The 25783-nt window shown below is 41.1% G+C and overlaps 1 protein-coding gene across 1 annotated transcript in view; it reads right to left on the bottom strand.

Annotated features, from left to right (window-relative positions):
- Positions 1 to 25783, bottom strand: part of LOC121614794 (disks large-associated protein 1-like) — an 84199-nt gene that overhangs the window by 20003 nt on the left and 38413 nt on the right. Inside the window, exon 7 of the mRNA XM_041948869.1 lies at positions 424 to 548. Within this exon, the coding sequence (XP_041804803.1) occupies positions 424 to 548 (125 nt within the window). The remainder of the gene's footprint in view (positions 1 to 423; positions 549 to 25783) is intronic.

Raw genomic sequence — 25783 nt, 5'->3', positions numbered from 1 at the left:
TGAATCTAAAGTGAGACATTGTGACTTTTGCTGCAGTGGCCACAGAGAAGAGTCAGAAAGTCAGCCACCATGGATCAAACTGAGTGAGAGTGAATTTTGGGAGAGAGAATGATGGGCTGATGATCTCAGGAAATCTGTCAACATCTGTCTTGGTCTATTAACATGACCTTGTGTTGTGGGTTGTTTCCTGGTGCTGGTTTTCTTGGAATAGGTCAAGTATCAGGGTGCATGTGTCTGCACCTCCAGAGGTGAGGGTGAGTGTTCTTCTTTCCTGTCCAAACATCATCAGCCACAGAGGGAAACTCTCCACATTTTAAAGAGTGTTCAATATGTGCCATGTGTGAATAAGCCCTGAGGGTAGTTTCACCTTTACCCAGAATGTGCTGGCATAGATTCAAATAGTGCATAGTCTTCATGCGGTACCTGTGCGGACTCTGTGCTGCTCTGGGCTGTGATGGAGATGTAGGGTTTGGAGGCTGTGGAGCAGGTCGAGGTTCTGGGCGGCACTGGTGGAGGGGTCTTCTTATAGGTGGTGATGCAAGATGAAACTGCAAAGCATGAGAAAAAAATATATATATAAGGAGAGGAAATAAGATATGTTACGAGAGGTTGGAGAAGCAGCTTGTGACCGGAGGGTCGGACTGGCAGAGAAACTTGGGTGTGGTGGAGTATCCCCTCCCCCCTCCATTAGCCGGCTGATGTGCCCTTGAGCAAGGCACTTAACCCCCCCATATGCTCCCCGGGCGCCTGATGCGGCAGCCCACTGCTCCTGTGTGTTCACTGCATGTTGCATGTGCATGTGTGTGTTTACAGTGATGGATGAAATGCAGAGAAGAATTTCCCAGTTTGGGATCAATAAAGTGAATAAAATTTAAAAAACTAAATACTGTAGCTGAACGACCTGAGGCAGCAGCCAGATGTACAAAGAACAGCTCTAACGTCAACCTCTCCAACAACCTCAACAACTTTTTTTTTTATTCCAGGTGTTGGTAAAGCTCAAGACTTTTCAAGACTATATTTGTGCTTGGGATGCAAGCAATACAAGCTGCATATGGACTGCAGACACACTCCTTGTATACAGAATAAGTGGCTCTGACTCCAGCCATGCTGTGATTTTTATTTCTTAGTTTGTTCTCATGAACTAAACAAGGTTTACAGGCTCACAGTTACACTCAGAAATCAGACAGGAAGGGGAATATTTTCTTTGACCTCTGGACACAGAGTAACTCAATAGTGAGCTTGGTAATAACTGCATCTGTATTGTCCTCTGATATGTTAAACATAGTAATTCTTCCTTTCAATCGGGACATTCATCAAGGCTTAACCATTTATTGCAGCAATATATCTTTTACTTTGGTGGCGTGACTCTGCTCATGTGATGTTCTGGAACAAATCCAATCAGAGCCTGAGTCAACATTTAGTGAACATGAACACACACAATAGTAATAATACAACAAAGCTCAGCATTGCTTTATGCAGATTGAGTGAGCTCCAGATTTTGAAATGGGTTTTGTGAGAGAATCATACAGTACAGACATGACTGAAAGGTGTACTGAACATGTGACTATAAATTACTTGTTAATGTCTGTGTTCAGCAGATTGGAAATCATGCTTGACTTAACTGAACGCAGTGTATTAAAAAATGGAAATGAATAAATTAGAAAACGGCAAAAAAAATCTGGGGGTGTGGAGTTCGAAAAAGTGAACTCAGCAGACCTCTGCGGCCTACTACACATCTCATCATGAGACAAGGACACTGAATTTCTGCTTCGCTACAATGCAGAAGCTCTGCTTGCTTGCTCTCTGCTTAACTGTTATTTTTGCCAATCATAGGGAGGATAATTCATGACAACTCTTAGTTGTAACCATCTCCTAGCTGCTTTCTGTTACCCACAACATTAATGCGGCCCAAACAGCAACAGGCAGAAGTGTGTCTGGAACTGCACTGACCCTCTGCATGGTGCAAAGGCATAGATTTACGACAGACAGTCATAAATTGTTATAGAAGATTGCTGTACTCGAGACAAGGATATTCACACTGGAGAAGCCTTCTGAACACCGCAGCACTATTCCGCCGTGTCCTCCTGGTGAGTTCATTCAACAGAGCTCAGCTCAACAAGATTTAAATGGACAGCTAGTTCCAAATGACACATTAACTTTCCCAAGACTCACTGGACGGTCTCTAGCTGATGGCGCTGTGGATGTCTCAAGCTCCTTCTTTGTTTTATTTTTGTTATTTATCTGTCTATTATTTTATTTATCTTGTCTTTTTCACAACATGTTGGCTCGACCATTCAATCCTTAACTCAGCTACTGTCCTAAAAACGGATGTCCTTCCATTGCCAGGACCAGACAGCCGACATACATGAACATGGTCACTGGCTACATCAGTTACAGCACTAATGGCGTTGTGACAGTGAGTACTGGAGGAACATGACCACATTAGGAGCACTGGATTAACTAGGAAGTCTGTGAAAAACCTAAAGTGGCAGTGTTGAAGAGTTTAGTCTTGGCTGATTTGGCAACACCTGTAATTACTGGTGGTAGCTGCATATCCTAAGTAATAATGAGTACCAGGCTCACTGACAAATACTTTGCAGAACTCTCGATATAGTCTTGGACTCAGAGTTAAATTTCAAAAGTCACATTAGGATAAATCAGTGCAATATCACTTTAAGAATATATCAACGATTAGAGGATTTATGTTGCAGCAGGATTTGTAAAAACCTGTCACAGTGTTTATCTTCAGTAGGCTTGACTACCATAACACTGTCTTTACAGTGTAGAGCCAATCAGACATCTATAGTTGATTCAGAATGCTGGTGGCTCAGTTGGCTCCTGAGGTCTTTTGAACAAATTTGACCAATCAGACTTTACATGTGGCCCATTGTTTCTTGTTTAACTGTAACTTTGATATCAAACCAGTATTTTCATACAACTGTATTTCATTTGAAGATTCGGTCAGATGTGAAATGCCGTGTCGTGGGCCGAGCTTCAGCAGTGCATACTGGGATCTCATGTAAAAAGACTTCAAACGAGCTCGCCACCACATTGATTTGCCTTTTTTTTTCTGGTTCCTTTCCCTTTCAGTGAACTTTTCGTGCAATGTGAAGCACGCTTTTTCTAACGGGTGTTTCAACAAATGTTCAGATTTTGCCGAAAGTGCATAGTGCATTTTTTTGTCATTTGGTTGGTATTTGTCTTATTGGTATATATATCACAATATAACATAAAAAAACAAAATCCTCTTATTCTTTCCTCTTCCTCAGCTCTTTTTTGTCTACTCATTAATTCCTCTCTTTCTAAACTCTTTCTCTTAAAGAATTTTCCTGCTTGCTGTAAAGATGAAGAGAGCAACATGCTAAAATCCTTATGTCCTACTTTCTTTAATTCGGCCAAAGGTCTAAATTTGATTTTAATAAATGTCTTAGAATTTAATTTACTTTAATTGATTTCCTATTTCCATATCGCAGTGGCAGAGATTATGGAGGAGGGAAACATTTAATTCATCATAATAGTCCTCACTCAATTGAACTGTAATCCATTTTGTAGTGTGGATGAGTGAAAGCCTTGTTGGATTACAGTCGCTTTGAAACGAGTCTGTCCTTTAAAGACCCACTGGTGGCGCTGTCACTACGCTTGACACCACCTACAGAACATCCATTTCTTTCTAATTCCATGCTCCAGTGGAATAAAGCAATTTAATTTTATCCATATCTGCATTGTTTGACAATCTGTAGCCATGCTTCTTATTTAGCCAGTGGCTCCAGAAAATCCCAAAATAGACATAAAATGACATTTATTCATGCTTGTGTGTTCATAAACAATATACAGCCTGAGGGAGGAATACGCCAGCTTATAAACTATGCAGCTAGCTGCTGATATTTCTAAATCAATGCCCCGTTAGGAGGAAAAGGCATGAAAAACAAGACACAGCCACATAATGTAGTGCCATAACACTGTCTATAGCTTTCTCATGCACAGATATCCCTTTAACAGTCACTACTGAAAAGATCATTACAAAAGGTCTGCATTACAGTGTGCAGACCTTTGTTCATGTTTCTATTCTGTCTTCAATTGGTTCAGCAACTTCCTTTTAATGTATGTTGAAGAGCACTAATATGCATCATCTGTAAGTTTCAGTTTAAGAAATAGAGTCGTTTCTGAGCTTTCTTTAACCAGGCTGGAGATGTGGGATGTCCATAAAAGGTTCTCTCTGATGCTGATCCCCTGCGACCTGAAACTGTTCACCTGTTTAAACTCAGCTCCACTGATGTAGACAGGGTGTGTGTGTCTTTGCCTCCTGTTTTCTAAAATCAACAATCAGCTCTTTGGTTGACAGTGAGCATTAGGTTATTCTTTATGCATCACTGCAAGATTGTTTCCAACCATTATGAATTCTCATTGTTGTTTGAAATACGACGATGATGGCTGTGTCACCAGCAAACTTCACAACAAAGTTCTCTCCATGTCTGGGAAACACGGCTGTACAACGTGATCAGGGGGGCACTAGAGTGGATGAGATGAGACTGTCCAGTCGCAGTATTCACTTGCAATATTCAGTTGCAGAGTGGGTACATAAGTCCAGAGATTTACAACAGTCAGCATGAGCAGCATCAGTTTCATGCAGGGATGTGTTAAATGCTGAGCTGAAATCAACAAGCCGCATTCTGATGTAGGCGTTGTAATTTTCAAGGTGTGTGAAGACTGAGGGGAGGGCAGTGTAGAGAGGCAGCCTCTGTTGATTCTGAATGCAAAGTGATGAGAGTCCAAACTGGTTGCGATGCTGTCTTTGATGTGCTGGAGAAGCAGTGTTTTAAAGCACACAGGGTGTGCCACAGGGCGGCAGTCATTTAGACTAGACACTACAAACTTTTTGGGAACAGGGATGATGGTGGCTGTCTTGAAGCAGGTGGGAACACTGTCCCATGAATGAGATGTTAAAAATACCAGTAATAAAAGCAACTGGCTGACTGACACACACTCCTCATTCGGGCAGGGATGTTTATCAGGCCCAATCCACTGTGAATACAGACAGTGTGGACTTCGTAAAGACACCCCCCACCCCCACCCTCAACCCTGGTCAAGCAGGCAAACCAGTGTTTGACTTTTTGAGGAGACTGAAGTCCATCTGTCTCCTCAGATTCTTCTTCTACTGCTGCACCACGCAGAGCATCCTTACCAACTGTGACACAGTATGGTATGGCAACTGCTCTGTTTGGACCTAAAAGCACTGCAGAGTGAGGCTGAAACTGCCCAATCCCTATTTCTCCCCACCACTGAGGCTGTCTAGCACAAGTGATGTCTGTGGCCGACATGCAGCATCAGAAAGGATACCAATGTTTTTTTTTTTTCCTAGGAAGACAAAGGAATGGCCTGCCTTTGACTGGCTATCTTTCATTGACTTTATGGTTGGGTTGGTTAGGTTTAGGCTTGAGGAATGATGATCGGTTAGCATTAGGGTAAGAATATCAGGGTAAGCCAAACAGAGGTAGAGAGTAGATTCAAGATTCAAGAGTCTTTATTGTCATTGCACATGTCAATGAAATTTTCATTGCAACCCCCATGTTAGATGGTAAGAAAGATAAGACTAGAAAGAGTGAATAAAATTAAGATAACTACAATAAAATAAAATAAACCAACATAAATAAAAAAAAAATATTCGTGAAGCAATTAAAAATATAACAGAATGAAAATATACTTAGGCAATAAATATACTAAACAATAAACAATAAAATATGGAAGTGAAATGTGCAAACAGAATAAAAATACAAGCAGAATAAAATATAAATATACACAGTGAAATGTTCCGACAGAATAAAATATGCCAATGAAACTGAAATGTGCTGATATACTAAAATGCATATAATTATAGTATATGTGTGTACATAAAAGTCAAGTACACAGAAGGTGCAGGTGGAGGTAGAGGTGTAGGTGTAGGTGTAAAGTGCGGTGTGCAGTGTTCACAGTTCACACAGTCTCTCACTGCAGTGAGGGGCTGCTGGGGGTGATAGCTCTAACAGCTCTGGGGAAGAAGCTGTCCCTCAGTCTGTTAGTGGTGGTGCGGATGTTCCTGTACCGCTTTCCTGATGGAAGAGGTACAAACAGTCTGTGGCCCGGGTGGCTGGGGTCCGTGGCGATGGATCTCGCCCTCTTTCTGACCCGACCTTCATATATAGAGTCTAGGTCAGGGAGGGGGCAGCCCACGATGCCCTGTGCAGTTTTAACCACCCGTGCCAGTTGTTTCCTCTCCTGTGCCGTGCAGCTGCCATACCACACTGTCACACTGAGGCAGAGGATGCTTTCAATTGTGGCCCTGTAGAAGTTAACGAGCAACCGAGAGGAGAGTCCAGCCCGTTTCAGTTTCCTGAGGAAGAAGAGCCTTTGTTGTGCCTTCTTCACCAGGCGGGAGGTGTTCATGGACCAGGAGAGGTCAGATGTGATGTGGAGGCCCAGGAACCTGATGTTGTCCACACGCTCCACCACTTCTCCGTCCATGAGGAGGGGGGCGTGATCCGTCTTCCTGGACCTCCTGAAGTCCACAATGACCTCCTTGGTTTTCCCTGTGTTCAGCACCAGGTTGTTGGCTGAACACCACTGGGTGAGCTGGTGTATCTCCTCTCTGTAGTGGGTCTCGTTGTTATCTGAGATGAGACCCACTACTGTAGTGTCGTCCGCAAACTTCACGACTGTGTTGGTGGGGTGGATGGCAGCACAGTCGTGAGTAAACAGGGTGAAGAGGGCTGGGCTGAGCACACAACCCTGTGGCGTGCCCGTGCTGAGGACCAGAGGGGATGATGTGATGTTCCCAATTCTCACCACCTGAGGCCTGTTGGTGAGAAAGTCTCTGATCCAGTGGCACAGAGACGCAGGCAGACCCACCGTGTGTAGCTTCAGCGCCAGCTTGTCTGGGATGACGGTGTTAAAAGCTGAGCTAAAGTCAAAGCACTTCATGATTACCGGGGTCAGTGCAACAGGCCGGTAGTCATTCAGGCAGGTGATGGATGTCTTCTTCGGTACCGGAATGATGGTGGAGGACTTGAGGCACTCAGGAACCGTGGACAGCTGCAGGGACAGGTTGAAAATGTCCAGGAACACTCCTGCTAGCTGGTCAGCGCATGTCCTCAAAGTCTTGCCTGACACCTTATCCGGTCCTGCAGCTCTGCGGGTGTTGATCCTCCTCAGGGTGGATGACACCTGGTGCTGCTGCAGGACAAGGGGCTGGTGCTGCTCCTCCAGCCGGGGTAGGTGTGTGACTTCTCTGCTGCCTGATGTGTCGAAGCGGGCAAAGAAGCTGTTCAAGGTGTCAGGCAGGGCGGGGTCGTGGCTGGTGAGCTGAGTGTTCGGCTTGTAGTCCGTTATGGTTCTGATGCCTCTCCACATGCTCTGTGGGTTGTTGTTCTTGAAGTGATCTTCAATTTTGTTTGTGTACCGATTATGATTGTCCTAATAACCACTGCAGATGCACACATTTACCTGTTGATTACGTTAGTTGTATGGGAGTGACAATCAATTTCCCAACAGGAGAAAGGGGCCCACTGGAAACACATATGTATGAGACCCAGATCTATGTGCCGTGCCACTGATCAGAAAACCAGAAGTATAATAAGAATTAAGACTGCTAACAGTGACAGCTGTCTGTTTCTCCAGTTATGCTGTGGTGACGAGCAGACCACGGTCTCTCTCAAACCTTAGCCAAGAGCTGCCAGTAACATCCATCCATCCATCCATTATCTATACACTGCTGAATCCTTTGCAGGGTCACGGGGGGGCTGGAGCCTATCCCAGCCGTCTCTCGGGCGAAGGCAGGGGACACCCTGGGCAGGTCGCCAGCCTACCACAGGGCTACATATACAGACCCACAACCACACACACCACTCATTCACACCTACGGACAATTTAGAATTATCAATTAACCTCAGCATGTTTTTGGACTGTGGGAGGAAGCCGGAGAGCCCGGTGAAAACCCACGCTGCACAGGGAGAACCTGCCAGTAACATACCTACAAACAGTTTATTAATGCTGTACAAATTAAATACATTGCCAGTGAACATTTCACTGATAGGTTTAGTATCAACATCTTTGGGACTAGGTACCGTCTGTTAATTAAAACAACATTTCCTCATTATGTTGTTAGAAAACATAATCCCGTCAGCTTTACGTGTCCGTCAAAACATATTAGTAGGATATAAATGTTATTTCTAGGAGACAGGATTAGATTGTCCCCCTTCTCTGTGGTTACAGATACATTAAAGTTGTCATTGCTCATCTGTCTTCAGCCTCCTCCCTCTCTATCTCTGTAATACTGAGACTTAGAAAGAAACTTTGAGTGTTGGCTGTAAGGGTGCCTAAGGGCTAAACAGGGAATTTGAGGATAATTCTCATAGATGGAGGTTTTTACCGTCTACATTTGCAGGGAGGAAGGCCTTCTTCCTCCTCCCTGTCTGTTAACCCAGTCTTCCACAGTGGTGAACCCATCCTTTCTCTCTCTGCTCGTCTTGTCGTAATTCAAGTGTTTCAGCAGAATATTCAGGTTGCTTTTGGACAGGGTCAGGGCAGCTCATCGCTCGGGTTTGATGCATCAGCAAAATGCTAAAGGTTCACTTGGGCTTTTGAAAGAGGCATCTTTAGCCTCTTTCTCTTGGAAGTCAGCTCCTGTGACTGACATGTTATGTGTATAAAAACTGCTTAGCTGGTTTATTGTACAAAAGATAGGCCCAAATTTTTATAGTTTGTCTTAAAGGGTAATTCCACAGATTTTCCACGCAACCGTATGTTTCCAGCTCTTGGCCAATATTACCGCATGTGTGAAAAAAGTTGTATAAAGCCTTTAGTGTCTCCAGAGGGAGCTGTGTCCTCAAATGTGACCAAATGCGACCAAAAATTGGAAAATTCCAAAAATCTGAGGATATGGAGTTAGTCAGAAACGAGCCTACCAGACCTACGCAGCCTGGTCCTCATCTCTGCTTGAGGTCAGAGGAAAGACATAGTTTCAGCAGTGACACAGATGATCCAACAGTCAATATAGCATCCCACCATACCCTCAAACATGAACAAGACCCCAAGACCTTACTGTCAGGCCGAAGAGGGCAGTTAGTGTTTTCTGATAGGAAGCATGACCTCTGACTTAGAGATGCTGACTCATCTCAGCTACATGAAATCCTGAGATCAGCTCACTGAGTCAAAATCTTGGTCCTCAAACAGCATACATGCACCGGGTGACACACCTCAGCTGATACAACTGAAATGTTCAACTCGTCAACACGCAGGTTGAATTGTCCTATCTTAAATGAGAATATGCTTCAATTTGGCTTTATAAAACAATACTGCGTTTCCAGAGCTAACTGTTGGACTTGGTCTCTGAGTTAGATGGCGTATTCTGAGCTCATAGTTGCAGCTTCTCCCCACCTCCTAATTTCCTTAAGCCTGTATACTTAAAGTATCACTTCTCTTCTCTTAAGCCCTCAGCGTGTGAAAACTTTTGCCAGACTCCCACAAATGATGGAGTGAACTTGGTGAGTTCAAAGGACACAGTCAATGCATTGCCCCTTAAGAAAACACATGCACTACAGTATCTGAGAACTGCTTCTGACCTCCCAGAGACAAATGGCTAACTGCTGTGCCCTTATCTTCACTGAGATGTGGCTGTACGAGAGTGTGTCCTGCTCTACTATCCAGCTAGCCAGGTGAACCACTCTCTGGTCAGACAGGATATTGGTTTGTGAATATGCAGCCTTTGTGTGTATTTGTTTGTGTTGTCTGTATTTGCAGCACATTCCGTATTTGGTTGCATGTGTTTTTCTTAACTCCAATGCACAGAGAATCTACTTTACATCTATTTTACTAACAATCATCAATTTTCTGACTTGCTTGAGTCTCCCAGCATGGGGCACGCCCTTGAACAGTAGGCATCTGTAAGAGCTACACTTCCTGGCCTCTCCACTGCTCTGATACATTTATCTCAAACTTGGCCAAAAGCCATTAGCTCAACTGGCCTGCATGACCACCAGCACCAAGGTCAGGTCAATGTCAGCTGTTCTGCCACATCCATTTACAGGTAAGTAGCTATCACTAACCAGCAATGAAATGTAATGCTCCGTGTTCAGAGTTGAAAAGCAGATCCGCGTAGGAACTGGCAGTGATAATATGGTTTTTGAGGCTCTATTCTCTGTAGTTGAGTGGAGATGAAGGAAGGCTTTCAAAGCTTTTTAAATATTTTTCCAATAAAATCTGAATGACCTTGGTCAACAATCCAGCAATATCTGGTTTTATATTCATAGCTTCAACACTGACATGCCAACATGTCCTGCACAACCTTACTGTCATTCACCAGCACAGCTGGTGTTAAAGAGTAATGAAACACCGAAATTCAATTCCTTCTCCAACTTCTACACACATTTGAAAGTCAATCAAAGTGGGCTGGGGGCATGGGTGGGTGTCAGGGGCCATGGCTCAGTGCAAGGCTAGTTCAGGCTTAGGTCAGACTCCACTGAAATCGGCCGTGTGATTTCATAAAAGTGGGCAGAGTCATCTTTGCAGCAGTGGCTAATTTTACAACCAGAAGAGGGCATCTAACTCAAGTGTTCAGCCCCAAAGACCTGTGGAGCAGGACATCAGTATAGATGAATACTGCTCACGGTTTAAATGTAAAACAATATATATGCACATTGTAAAGGATGGTATTATAAACACTTTAATTATAGCTAAACATGATATCATGACCTTAAAGAGCTGGTCTGAGGAAGGGGAGCAGTCTCTGCACTGTATATGATGCTCAGACAGACCACTACAACAGCCACTGGGTCACTTAAAACATGCTGGGAACATGATGTGGGTATGCTGCTAACCACAGCTCAGTGGATGATCTGCATTTCTGACAGTGAAATGGACAGTCTTAATGAATTGGAAAACTCAGTGTTGATAACTGGCTCAAATAATGTATGGACTCTGATAAATTACAGGTAGCATGGGTTTCTCCCAGATGCTCAGGTTCAGGCTTAGAAATGGTCACAGAGTGCTGCTCAGTGGCTGCCCACTGCTGTTCATACTTTTTTGGCTAATAATGGATAACTTCACTTAAGGAGACAGAGCTGTGGTAATGGACATAAAGAATACATCATTGGATTAAGAAAGAGGGCTTTGGATATTATATTCCTCTCCCCAATGTCATTGTACTGCATATGTTTTCTGTAAGTTGAATGTTAAATATGTCATTTATGCTTTTGACTTAATGTCTATAAAAACAAAGAGTCCACTTTAACACTCTGTTCAATTCAGTTTATCATAGCTCTGAATTAAAAAAGGCTTCTCATCCAACATTCTGTTATTTTTGTTGTATTTGTGTTGTTTTTATTTTTCCTTTTTGTTGCAGTGCATTTTTGCATGTGACATTTTTCAGCTTTCTCACTCTCATGGGTTCATGTAAAAAATTGAGTACTTGCTAATGTGTTGCAGATATTTTTTAAGTCTTAAAATCCAAAATCTGTGTCAGCTTTAGCGGTCCACTATCAGTGCTGGACTTTTGCTGAGGGAGGGTGGCATGTATGAAGACTTTCCCAAACAACTCTGCACATTCAAAACAGTGAAACCAAGCCACTCAGGCTGGATTACCAACAACCTAAAGCAGACACAATGGGGAAATGTCCCCAGAGCCCCAGAAAATCACTCTCAAGGCTCCTAACACACTAAGTTCACTGTGCAGCAACTGCTTTGTGGTTATATCAATTAACTTAACATGAAATGGAGACGACTGCATTTGGACCTAATCTTAATCCTAATCTTATGGCCATGGCAACCACAGAAAGAAAACACAAACATCTACACTCAGTTGCCTGTTTCATAGATACACTGAGATACAACTGATGCATATTTAGTTGTTTTTTTAGTCATCTTAGGTGGACAGACTATAAAAAACAGCAGTAAAGTAAAATATAGTTCAACAATAGCACAAACTACTGAATCAACAGCTCTCGAGAATAGCCTGCTAAAACTATAGAGTAGATACTTGTGCTCTTTTTGTTTTAATCTGTCAGTGTACAATGGAGAGTGACTAGAGGGACTGAGGGCCAGTATGAATCACATGGAACAAAGGTCAAACATCATACTGAGTGAAGGCTTTTCAAAGGCTATTACATGCAGGCTAATCTCTCAGAGTCGTTTCTTCATGTGAGCATGGAGAAAGTTAGATGGCCGGTGTCGAGTGTGCCCTCAGCAGCTCAATGGAGAACACAGAGAGGGCTGGTGGGAAAGTTGGATGTGTGAGGAAGCACAAAGACAAGAGGTGATTAAGTGGGCTTACACGGCTCATCAGCCTGCTCTGCTTCTTAACTCAGACTGACCTCATTTAAGATGCTTTTTACTATGGAAACCTCTGACTCTGCCTGTCTCACTCTTCCTGTCATGTTGGTATTAAGTCTTTGTTTTCCTCTGGTGGACTCTAATCTTTATATGTATTTTTTATGCTGATCTTTTTTTTTATCACTGGTGTTTAGGCCTTCTGCTGCATACCTTCTGTCTGTCTTTATTCTAAGGTTGATCTTATTCAATCCCTCTATTAACCACATAAAACACACTTCAGTTGCTACGCTATCACTAACTACTAATATCAGCAGGAAACCTTTCTTTAAAATACAGGCTCCACTGTTTCAGCTCTAATGGACTGCTCTGTCAACACCCAAGTCAAATCATCCCATTTAATAGAAATTTTAGCTTCAATTTTGCCACAGAAGGTAGGACCAGGTGTCTCAGCTGAATGTATTCCGATGTTTCAACGGAGCTTTCTCCCACCTCCAGTTTCTTTAAGTCGTTTTGTCTATTTAGTAATTTTGGATATGAACTTGCAGTCATTGCATATATGCACTCAACATTGTTGCCATTGATGCCAGACTACTATTTTGTTGCCAGGCCAGCAGGGACAATAAGTTAAGGCTCACTGCAAAGAAACAGTTCAGCACAAAGTACCTATGAAAATGGCCACAAATTGCACATAATGTGTCAGTGATGTTATTGCACAGTATCTGATTTTGCAGCAGCCTAAATGCTGCTTGGTTGATGACATTTTATCTTGGTAGCAACAGCAAGAGCTGAGGCAGCTATCCAAATGCCACACTGGCTGTTCTGTCACCTGGTGGGTTATCATTTCAGAGAGGCAGCATATTTCCTCTTGAGTCTCCATGCCTTGTGGGTTAGACCTCATGTTTGATCAAATATACTACACTGTAGATGAGTCAAAACAGAAAAATGCCAAATGAAGCTGTAAAAGTCCTGTGGTGATAATTCAGTTGCACAATAAGCCTGAGTGAAAAATTCAGTTCAGTGGGCATTGGACCAACATTTATCAGCACAATGTCCAGTCATGTGGAAGTGGAGCCGACCCTTTACTGTACTCGGTGACAGCAGAAAAATGTGTGACAGTGTGCATGACTGAATAATATATAAATACACATTTGCGCCTTTCTGCATGTGTATGCATCCTCCTGGTTAAATGCATGCTATGCAGGAACTGTCGTTTATTTAGCAACATTCAAACTCTCCCCAGCAGACATGCCTCCTGCACCTGACCACAGTTTCCAGAACAAACACAGCCTAGAGTACTACCTGCAGCATCACACACCTGACAGCCAGCGGGTAAATGACTTATGAGGTATCTTGCAAATATTTGATACAATAATGTTTATTGTGTGTTCATGGCATTGTTTGTGTTTATGAATGAACGTCTATGCTAATAGATGGATTGTTGGCTCTCATTGGCCAGCAGGTTTAGCTAATAAGCATAATAATAGACAATAATTACATTTCATAGTAATAATGTAAATATTACTATTAGTCCCGACTTCACCTGTCTGCTGTTTTTGGCTGCAGGACACACATTTACTGCCCAAAGGTGGCAGCCCAGAAATGTTGTGACCAAAGCAAAATTCAAAGAAACTAGATTGTTCTGAAGAAAATGCATGTGAGAAATTGAAGCTTTCAGCTACTGCTGCTGCATCTCCCAGTATATGCGTGTATGTCAGTATGTATTTCTGCATGTGTGTGTGTGTCTCTATGTGTAATGTGCGTATATATGTGTAAATGTCATTGTGTGTGTGTGTGTGTGTGTGTGCGTGTGTGTGTGTGTCTGTGTGTGTGTGTTGATGGGTATAACTCATGTTGTGGGGACATAAATCTGTTTACACAGTCACATTGCGGGGACTCGCCCTCCTTATGTGAACAAATCACAAGTCCCCATAACATAAATCATTGAATTTTGCAGTGAATACTTGGGACAATGTTAGGTTTAGGCACTCTCACACACACACAGGGAGAGACAGAGAATGCAGCTGAATGTCATAAACAGCAAATTAAAGCAGAGCTGTCAACCCAGGATTCTCCTGTATTTTACTCTTCTCTCCCGCTGTCCTCCCGCTTCCAATTTTTTTAACCTTTCTAAACAACAAAAGGTTGGAGGTAATGTTGATGGGAAGCATGAGCAGCTACGAGCTATATTACCCTCCACTAATGCAGGTGGCATTATGTAGAACATTAGCTGTAACATCTCTTGATGAGAAGTCATTCGCTGAAACAGCTCCCACCAATAAAACAAGAAGAAGATGAATGAATGAATGAATGAATGAATGAATGAATGAATGAATGAATGAATATGGATGGATGGAGTACCTGCTATAAAGGCTAAAAGCTTGTGTATCTCACCAAATGGGAGGAGGCTTACCTGTGCTTAATGAAGAGCAACATTGGTCAAAGTCATGCTTTTTTTTTCTTTTTTTTCTGTTGGCACATTTCACTGGTATATTTTATTGTTTATTGTTTAGTATATTTTATTGCCTTAGTATATTTTCATTCTGGTATATTTTTAATTGCATTTACGGATATTTTTATTGCATGTTGGTTTATTTTATTGTAGTTATCTTAATTTTATTCTTTCTGATCTTTCTTATCTTCTTATTATCTTGTTTCTAACATGGGGGTTGCAATGCAAATTTCATTGACATGTCATGCTCAATGACAATAAAGAATCTTGAATCTTGAATCTTTGTAAAATATGGCACACAGATTTTCGTGTCACACGGAAAGAAAATCCAACAAATACGTCAAGCATGGGAAACATGCTCCACCAGTGACTGCATTTATACTGTCTGTCTCATCCATTTTCATAAACACCGTCTCCTACCAACTGTCTCATTCACCAGTAGCTTCAAAAAAATCACAACTGAAGCATAATGTGCAGGTGATGTGTACATATCTTTTAATTAATACACAAACTAAGTGCTGAATGTATACGCTCTTTGTGCTTTCATTGATATCATGCAGGAATATTCACAACATTTCATTTTCAACCAGGTGTCTGATTCTGACCACCTGACTGTAGTCACTTACTTATTGTAAGTCCTTGTTGACATTTTAAAGCAAGTGGTTCCTCAGTGGAGCTTTTAGGATTCACCGTGTGTAGCTTTGTCTGAATGTGAGGGGTATGTGGACAGTGGTCAGGGTGGAGGGAAGGTCCAGGGCAGGGCGCCAAAAAATTCCCTTTCAAATCTAATCGGTATGAGTTAAAGTGTATATAAATATTTCCCTAAAATGGAAATACTCAAGTAAAGTACATGTACCTCAAAATCATACTTAAGTACAGTTGAGTAAATGTACTTTGTTACATTTCACCACCAGCAGGACTGACAGCTGCCAACTGCCACAAACCAGATGTGATGAAAAACATCTGCACCTGCTTCCAAAGACCAAAGACCACAGATCTTTGAAAACAAGCTTTAGCTGGCGCTAAACTGAACTGCTGGATTTAGTTTTTATGGAGAAGAAAACACAAATGCAGCAAGCCAATTAGCATTTTCATTTTCACAAAGTCATATGTGTTTAATGACCATATTGAAATGAAAATGAAAAAAACTGTTTGACATCTCATTTTCAAAGACTGAACCTGATCTAAAGTATTCAAACACATTAAGTGAAACAGCATTTATATACAAACATTACATACAAATGTCATGACCCGTGCCATGCACGGCAGTTTTGTTTAGTTTTCTCTTGTTGATCCTTGCCATTGTCTCAGTCATGCCATGTTTTATGTTAAAGTTCTGTATTGTCTTAGTCTCTACCCTTGCCCTGTCTTGTTTGTAAGTTGTTAAGTTCCCCATTGTGTCTCATCTTTGCCTGGGTTTTGTTACTTCCTGTTTTATTTTGAAGGTTCATGTCATGTGTCTTTGTGTTGCTTTACTTCCTGTGTTTTCCCTCCCGTGTGATTGTCTGATTATTTCCACCTGTGTGTCATTAGTGTTCATCCCTTGTGTATTTAAGTCCGTGTCTTTTCCCCAGTCTTTGTCGGGTCATTGTCTGTGTAACCTTGCTGCCAACAAGCTTCACCATAGTCATAGTTCTACCCTAGTTCCTTAGTGAGTGTTGTCTTGTTTCATGTTGCGTTTCCTTTGTTCCTGTCCGTGTTTCGTTTAAGGTTTGAGTTGTTCCTTGTTTCGACTTTGTCTTTAGTTGCCACAGTTCTGGTTTGTTTATCGCCTTGTTCTTGTCTTTGTTCATGTCTTGTCTTATGTAGAGTCCCCGTCCTTATAGTTGTCTGCGTTTCCCTCGTTAGTTTTCGTTCCCTGCCATGTTCTTTTCATAGTGTTATTTGTTTGTTACATTATAATCTAGTTTCTGTGTTCTTGTCTTAAGTTATAGTTTAGCCGATTTATTCTCCTCGTTTAAGAGCGATTTTCTGCTTATTTACTTTTGTTATTCAGATTCTTGTTCCTCAATTTGCTAGGAGTGCATTTTGAGTTGTTAGTTTCTCTTACCAAGTTCTTTTAGTTAGTCAGCCGCGTTGTTCACACCCCTTTGTGTTTTCCTCCTTCGGGAGCGTCTTCTGTTCTTTATTTTTATTCATAGTCTCGTCCCTTGCTTTCATGTGTCTTGTGTTAATGTGTTGTCTTTCCCTGTTAATTCAGTTACCCTTGTGTGTCGTTAGGCATTAGTTCCCTGAGTTTTGGTTGTCTTGTGTGTTCTCTGAGCTTAATAAATTTATTAGTTGAACCTAGCGCCCCCTTGTGTGTCTGCATTTGGGTTCAGTTCCCCTTAAACCCAGCTTTCCTGACAACAAAAACTTTATTAATCTCATGATAGGGAAATTAAATTACTGTTTGCTGCATGTAGCAATTTAATTTCCCAGCTGTGGGATTAGTCAAGTTTTATCTTATTCTATTGCACAACATATCTGTACACTGACATGCCATCAAATGCTACAACAACTTGAAAATGAAAACGGCATTTGATTCTTAAAGACTGAACCTGCAATAAATTGGTCAATATTACATATACACATTTGAATATTGTCCACTTCAGAGCAGTTTAAGTCTTGAAAATCAAATGTCAAGCCTCTTCTTGATTTTCATTTTAATATGGTCATTGGACGCCCTAAGAAGTATGTGAAAATGAGAATGCAAATTGGATTACTGCATTTTTCTTTTAATTTTTACCCAAATAAAGAATACATAAATGGAAAATTATAATGCTATTGTGGAATGACATTTTCAAGTTTGTTTATCATTTCAGTATTGTCCGGGGTTAGGGTTTGTGTGCTTGCTTGTGTGTGAGGTGAATCGATGGCACAGTGCTAGTCTAGCATTATTATTAGTCTACTTGGTAGTTGTTGTCTAGTGAGTATAAATCGCGTCCTGGGCTGCATAGAGGCCATGCATCCAAGTTCCATTCATCAGGTCATTTTCAAGTTTGCATTCATTTTAATATAGTCCCTATTCACAAAACACATTTTTTCTGAAGTGGGTTTGTGTTTGTATCTGTTGGGACTAAGAGTTGGATGACACAACAATGACGCATCAGGTGTGAAGAAAAAGGCACACTCAAATGCTTTCATGTTTGGGAACATGCAAATAAATCATAAAGTCAGATTACTTTTTCAGCCTACTTTAGTGCAATGTTTTGTATGACCAAATTACAAAGTGAAAGAGGAAGTTTTATTCACTGAGTTTACACTAAAGATTCACTTGCAAAAGAACGTGTTCCGCAATATACTAAAACCTGCCAGTTTACAAGAACACAACTAGATGAAACGGTATCATTTCCATGGCAACGACTCTTCACTTGCTGGTGCTTGTGCTGTTATGCTTGTTCACAGTGTAAGTATTGTGTGATTGACCAAAAGAAAGTGTGTTTTTATAAATTAATTTGGCTTTCTTACCTTCCAAGAATCACAGGACATGTTTGTTGTCACACTGTCTGTTTAAACAGAGTGATGGCTGCACAATTGACTGCAACTGATTTTTTTGTCTGTGTACACCATCATTTCTTAATGTATATCATGAGTTTCCCATTTGCTTTCATTTTTCACGCACTCACGTTGAATAACGCAGTTCTTGGCCAACGTTAGGGCTGCTGGGCCACATGCATAAATCATTGCAAATCATTTTTTCAATTTAAAGACAGGCTTATTGTTTCAGCTGCTGTGTGATGCTGCAGGTGCTTAATAAACTCAAAGGAAATAATCTGACAGCCAGCCGTGGACAACAAAAAGAACAACAGCTCTGAAGTTTCTGTGAAATCCCAGATTCATCCAGTGACTTTAGACACTAATCCAACATATTTCAGACTGTACATTGATAAACATTAATAGCTGTATTTTGATGGACATTTCAGTAGATTATGTTATAGATACAATCATATAAAAAAGTAAAAGAAGAAAATAAAAGTTGGTTTGGGATGTTATTTCTTATGCTATATCATTAATTTCCCACCCATATTGCACTCATTTTTCACAAAGTTCTGTTGAATGACACATATTTTGGCACTATCAGGACAAAGTAGATGGATAATTATCAGAAATTACTGCAGAAGTGTTTTCCACCTCCTTGCTTACTTGCTCAATTTGATCAACAAACTATTTTATGTTAACTAAAAACAAATATCTGGATCAATGTCTTACAAAGTTTCAAAATCACTTTAAATTCACTGGGTGAACTACAGCAGTCTCATGGCAGTAAACCATTTGAACTAATCCCTGCTCCTCCTTGTGGGTAGATAAAACATAGCAACTGGTTTCCACACATGGTGCTTGGGAGCATTATGAGCCGGGGCTGCGTTCACTTTGTCGTCCAGGGGGCTCTCATTACATGGGCTCTCATGACACAGTGGAGACCCAGAGTGGATCTGCTTCAGATCTGTGCAGGCCCTGTCAGCAACCAGTCGGCGATTCTAGGTGGCTGTATGTGTGTCAGTCTGCACTAATCAGCTCATCTCAATCAGCTCTGTGTTCCCAACTGCAGTCAAAGGTTGTCATGAGAGTTCAATTCATGGATTTTAACTGAGGTGCACCTCTCACACTCCTGCTGTTACCTCAAAGACAGTAACTCCTATCCCCTAAAAGGTGGAACAGAAATCAGAGGCCGTGCTGAGCACACTGTGTGAAATTTGTGTGTGTACAAATGTGTGAATTGGAGCAGTTTAGAAAAGTGGCTGTTTCTCCTTCCCTATGTGGGAGTCAGTGTTGCAGATGGTTGGGACCTTTGAAGCTTAGGAAGGCAAAATTGCAAATCTGCTTGGTAGTCTGCTGTAGTTACACGTTTGTGTAAATTTTCCTACGTTTTGATGTATAAATTGTGTATTTGGAGTGAAAACTGTGAATTGTGTAAATTTTTAAATTTTAAAAATACTTTTGAAGACATTGTGGTGTGAATGCTGGGTATCGAACAGGTGAATAATAGAAAGGATATATGATAGATGTAGAATATTGTTTGTTTAGAAGCTGGAGCAAAACTGAATGGCTGGCTTCAGCTGAAGCAGTATGAAGAGCTGGAAATGTAGGGAAGAGAATGTATGACTGTATTAGTATGAATGGGATTTTAAACTTGAATAAAACTCAGTGTATGAAAGATCTGGCACATCGTTAAGTTTAAAAGGAGTTTCTGGCTTAAAGGTGAAAAGAGAATGAATAGTTGGAGAAGTGGGAATGGGATTAGGAAGCAAACTAGGTAAACTGCACTAAAGTACTAACTGTAGTAATGGCGTACTAGTGGAACATTTTAAGGTTTGAATGAAATGTTAAAGTGAATTTTAAACTTAAACTCTTACAGTATAGACGAGTAGACAAGAGCTGAAAAGAGTTCAAATAGTTGGAAATGTGGGAGGGAGGGATGAAAGATGCAAAACAGCTGGGAGCTAAACTGTATTACTTGACTATTGGCTCCTAAACTAGCAGTTAAAAGAGTATGAATAGTTGAAGAAGTAAAAAAGAGTGAGTACTATAAATGGGAGAGAAAAAACTCAATAGATCACAGTGTATGAAATGTGTGGAACATTTGCTAAAGTATGAATGAATAGATAAAAGCTGATCATAGCATGAATAGTTGGGAAAGTGAGAAAGGATGAAAGACAGTATCAACTGTTTGATTGCATTGGTTGACCAACTGGCTGGGAGCTAATCTGCATAGTTGCCTTAACTTTGTATGAAGAACTGGCTGAAAAAGTAGAGTAGGGAAAGAGGAGGGAGTTGAAAAAGTGGGAAAAAGGTCTAATAAGTATGAACTGATCTCATGGTCTGATGGTTTCAGTGGAGGTTCTCCCTGAAAGTAAGAACAAGCAGATAAGACTGGAAAATGCTTGAGGTGTGAGGATGTCTGAGTCCTGTATATATGTGTGTGTGAGAGAGTGTGTGAGTGTGTGTGCACTTGTGCATATCTGCACTAATTAGCTCTACTAACTGCAAAGGTTACCATGATACTCATGATTACTTGTGGCACACCTGTCATACGCATGCTTTTACCTCAAAGACAGTAACTCCTATCACCTAAATGGTGATATCATAAGACATAGGAGACCCTGCTGAGCATACTGTGTGAAATCTGTGTGTGTCGTGTCAAAAATGTCAGATCAGAAGCAGTTATTAAACATGGCTGTTTCTGCTTCCCTCTGAAATGTGTGCTCTCAGTTTATATGACAGTCAATATCTCTAATGTGTCCCTTGGAAGCTCGGGGATTCAAAAGTGCACATCCGCTTGCTTCTGTAGTTACATATCTGTGATCCGCACAGATCACAAATCACTTTGACGATTTTACAGTTCCTCTCTCCGACACATCCCCCACTCTAGCTTTGAATGTTCTGCCCTATAAGTAAAATCTGAAAAGGGCTGAAAATTGCATGAAACTTTGATTGTGTAATAAAAAACTTAGTGTAATAAGTATTAATGATATGAAAATGTTGAATTGATGTGATGAAGTCCTGAAGTGTTGTGAGTGTTTTAAAGTTTAAACGGAGTTTGAATGTGAATGTATGAATGAATGGGAAGGGGTTGAAGATGAGTGGCTTTGAAGGATTTTCTAACTGACTTCCATTGTAGCTGACCTTCAAAGAAAACAGAATATTTTGAAAAGCTTGAAAATTGAACAATAACAAAATGTAGGACAGATGTGGAACATTTAAAAGTTTGAATAAAGTTTCTAGCTGACAGGAGATGAGTAGATAAGAGTTGAAGAGTTGTATAAATACAGTATATACCTTTGAGCATTTGCTCCATTATTTTCAAAGAGAAAAATCCTGGAAAACGTTGAATATTTCACAAAATATGAAATTTATCATATCCTAATTGTGCTGAATAATTAAATATTTGAATAAAGTTTTTACACTGAAAAATGTGGAACGAGTTAAGTGCCAAAAAACACAGCAGAATAATAACAATGATAATAATAATAAAGAATTCTGTGCATAGAAGAGCATATGCTGTACTGCTGGATAAGCATTCACACTAAAGAGGGAAGATAACTGTGAAGAGAAGTGTGAGAGCTGTGTTCCAGCTCTCACACCTAATAAGAGAATACAGGCCGAGGGCAGGGTCTCTGCAGATGAGTATACCACCAGACACCTCCAGTGGGTCATACGTGATGATTGAGAGGGATTCCTTTCATGTGAGTCTATGTGTCTGAGGAAACCCTGCACAGCACACCTTTAACTACATAAGAATTCCCGGGGGAGCAGCAAATGTAGGTCACCTCCAGTTGAGCACTTAAAGACTATCCTAATACCAAACTGACAACACTACAAGTCCCCCGTGGCATCCACTCTGGCATGTTCTCTTCTGAATCCATGCATGAAGGCAGCCTGTTTTGGCTTTTTAAAAGATTATCTTTGTGAGATTCTTGTTCATTGTTGCAGTGTACAACAGAGTGCAGTTATGTGTGTGACTGGAAACAGAAGCGTTTAATAATTCTTCTCTCGTTATGTGCGTATCTGCAGGATGTTGTGTCGGGCTGCCTCTGAGCACACAGCAGTGCCATGAGAGTGTTGGTAACTGAAGACATTCATAAATGACCATGTGGACACGAGCATGTTGTGGGATGACAGAACTTTGACATTTAAAGAGGCGATCCTAAAGGGATCTCTGCAGTGAGCAGTCATGCAATCTATGAAAGTGTAGTCCAGATTAAAACAAAGAAAAGAACAAAATGAGGTTTGAGCTGATCCGTGTTATGAACCACTGACCTACATTGTTTCAACAGGAACCCTGGTTGTCTTTGTCAACCACAGTTCCTGTTTTTTGTACACATACATGTTTCATATGGAATAATGTTTGTTGTTAAACTGAGACTCCCAAAATAATGACTTAGTATAGCAAACTAATGAGTTAATATCTTAACATAATGAGACATTTTATCAAAACAATGACTTATTGATCTCAAACTAATGACTTAGCATCTCAAAATAATGAAAAACTTTCTCAAATTGATGAGTCAGTATCTCAAAATAATGACGACGAATGTGACTTAGTCATTATTTCAACAAAGTTTCTCATTATAATGACTAATATAATGAAAGATCGTTTTTTTCATCACATCGGTGGAACTTGGCTTCAGTACTACTGCATGCAGGGTCAGACCTACAGAAGTTGTCAGTGTTTCTGTATTGATACTTATTTGCACGCCAGAGGCTATGAAACAAGTATTTTTGCAGCTCCTTCATGCAGAGTGAAATCCATTTGCACGTGGATCTAACAAATATTACATTATATCTAAAAAGTACTAGAACCACCATGTTTGGAATTAGGCAGGTGATAAATGTGACTAACATTCTACCTCATGAGACTCCACAGAAAGAAGTCATTTGGAAATTCAGGCCAGATAATTGTCAGCTCTCTTGAGAGAACTGGGGAGCTGATTAATTTGGCTCATTATATTATCACAGATCTGAACACTGTTCCCAGACTAAAGATGCAGTGTGCTTGTTAGGCACAATGATTTGCCAGTGAGCAAGAACAGGCAAAAAATTAAAGTGACTAAGTCAAATTAATAAGCGATTATAATAAGGCTTAAAGAGTAAATTAAAGAAAATGATTATTTTATCAACTGATTGAAGGTGTCCCTGAATGAAGACTGCCATAGTCCTGTTAGACCAATCAAAAGAAGCCATATGTGGTATTTAAAGCACAGTCAGTTCCACATACAACATTGGGTGAATCTCATATACGTGGACCTCCCCCAACGTAAAGGACCTCCTCAGCAACAGCCCTGTCAGTTTCATGTTGATGTCAGTCATATAAAAGTGTAAGAAATCCGTCACATGCAGTGATTGAGTGCATATTTTCACACAGATGAATCATTTCTTCCTCTCTGACCAACTGGGGTGCTGCTCTGGAGTGTTGCACTCGCTGGCGACACTGGAAATGAAAAAATGCCTAAATTCTTCACATTGTCCATCCGATTAATAAGATTTAGGATTGCACTGGTGTGTGAAATAATAACACAGGCAGAAATCTGTTTGGGGACAATTGGCAGCACTGAGTGCAATTCAATGGATGACAAATGAACATAAAACCCAGCCAGCAATGGGTTAATATGGTGCTATTCCACCTTGAGCCTACAGAACAGTTTCAGTGCTCCTTGTCATTAGATTCTCAGAGTGTGTGGAGCTTTACTGGAGGGATGATCAGCATTCTTCCCGAGATATTCCCTCATTGGCACTTTGGTGATGGTGGTGGAGAGCAATGGCTAACATCCAGCTCTAAAATCTCCAATAGTTCAACTAGGCTGAGATGAGTTCATGATAGAATATGATTCATAAAATGTTCATCTTCAACCTTCAAACCTTTCAGTGAGCCCCATGACCTGCAGATGGAGGTACTGTCATCCTGGAAGAGAGTGTATCCATCAGGATAGAAGTGGCCCCCCATATTGTAACAGAGCTCCCAGAGCCCTCCACTGAAGGGGTCAAACATTCCACCCTGTACTGCTGCTGTGCATCACACATGCACCCACCCACTTGTTGAGAATATGGTGAAGGATGACTCATCTGACGATATCATTTTTTTCCCACATTTCTGTAGAGCAGTGCCTATGTTCTTTTGTTTTTTTTCACCACTGAATTCCCAGTGTGCATTTGTCTTCATGAGTCACATACCTCAGTCTCTTCCTCTTGCCATCTTGGCGTAAAAGCTAGGGCAGCTGGGCCTGCCCACCATTTTTAGACATGTTGCAGGGATTGATGTTACTTGCTGAATTGTGTCATACCTGTATGGAAGCATCAGCTTTCATTATGTTTCCTCATTCATTCATTAATCAAGGTCTTCAATTTGTCTTTACATACAGTAGGTTACAAGAAATAAGATATAGGTGTTTCATCTGCGTATTCTCACAGGAGATACAGTAGGAATGTCCCCAAATCTAATACATTATTTTGATGGCCAAAAGATAAAAATGCCCATTCTCAACCCTCCCTCCCTGCAGTCGGACCTGACGTACTGGAAAAACCTGTGTGATTTAATGCACCACCCAGCAAGCACGCTAAGGTGCTGGTTATAGTGGGACAGAGAGGCTGAGTTTACTGGTTGTCTGCTGTGGTTTTTCTGCTGTTAAAGTGGCAGTTATTTATGTTGCTTGTTGTACCAAGCCACAGTGTCCATAGCTCTTATTATTTATTGTTGGTCATTTGTTGCCTGATTTAACATGACTGGCACTATAAACCACGCCCACTTCTCATCTTCTATCAGAATACAGAGACAAGTCATTTTGTGTATATCTACTATCTCCCAGGACCAAAGGTGGACCTAACACTTAGCCTCAATAATCAAGAAGGTGCATCAGAGGATGTACTGGTTGGTTTACCGCTATTATTTTGTACTGATGGATAAAAGTCCCGCAGCAGCTGATTTTGACGTTCAGCATCAGACATTAAAAATCTGTCTCCAGTTTTGTCTCCACTAAGCAGTCTTTTAGCAGGTCGATCGCTCATGCTGTTTTTCTCTTTGATTTTTCTGTGTCTGTCTGCTTCAATTTGTCCTCAAGTCTCCTGTGTCTTAATATCGCTTCTCCTGTCGGTCCAGCGTTGTTCTTTACTTTCCTTGTCTTTGTTGCTGAGGACATGTCATTCTCCAGCCACACGTCAAGTGTTTTGTCCTCTCCAAACAAGTTAAAAGTAATGTCTGGAAACGCTCCATATGTTGACTCTCAAATCAGCTGGTGATTTCTTATTGAGCTTGGTACATTAAGGGATTGCCCCTTTAGCCAATGACAGTTAGGAATTCCTGAGCAGGCGGTCGTCTGTCAAGAAATAAACACTGCTAAATTTTGGCGATTGACCAGAATTGAGTGTTTAAGAGTGCTGTGTTCTAAACTGGAATAATCCAGTCTGTTGTAAGCACATCCATCATCATCCTGTTTGGGTCTGCCACTGAACAGGACAAGAACAGACAGCAACGGACTAGAAGGACTGCTGAGAAAATCTTTGGTGCCAACATGCCCTCCGTTTAGGACTTACACACTTTCAGACTGAGGAAACAGGCAGAAA

Source organism: Chelmon rostratus, chromosome 12 (assembly GCF_017976325.1).
Source record: "Chelmon rostratus isolate fCheRos1 chromosome 12, fCheRos1.pri, whole genome shotgun sequence".
NCBI classification, from domain to species: Eukaryota; Metazoa; Chordata; class Actinopteri; order Chaetodontiformes; family Chaetodontidae; genus Chelmon; species Chelmon rostratus.
Note: the sequence above shows the minus strand (reverse complement) of the source record. Positions and strands in the feature narration are given on the sequence as shown.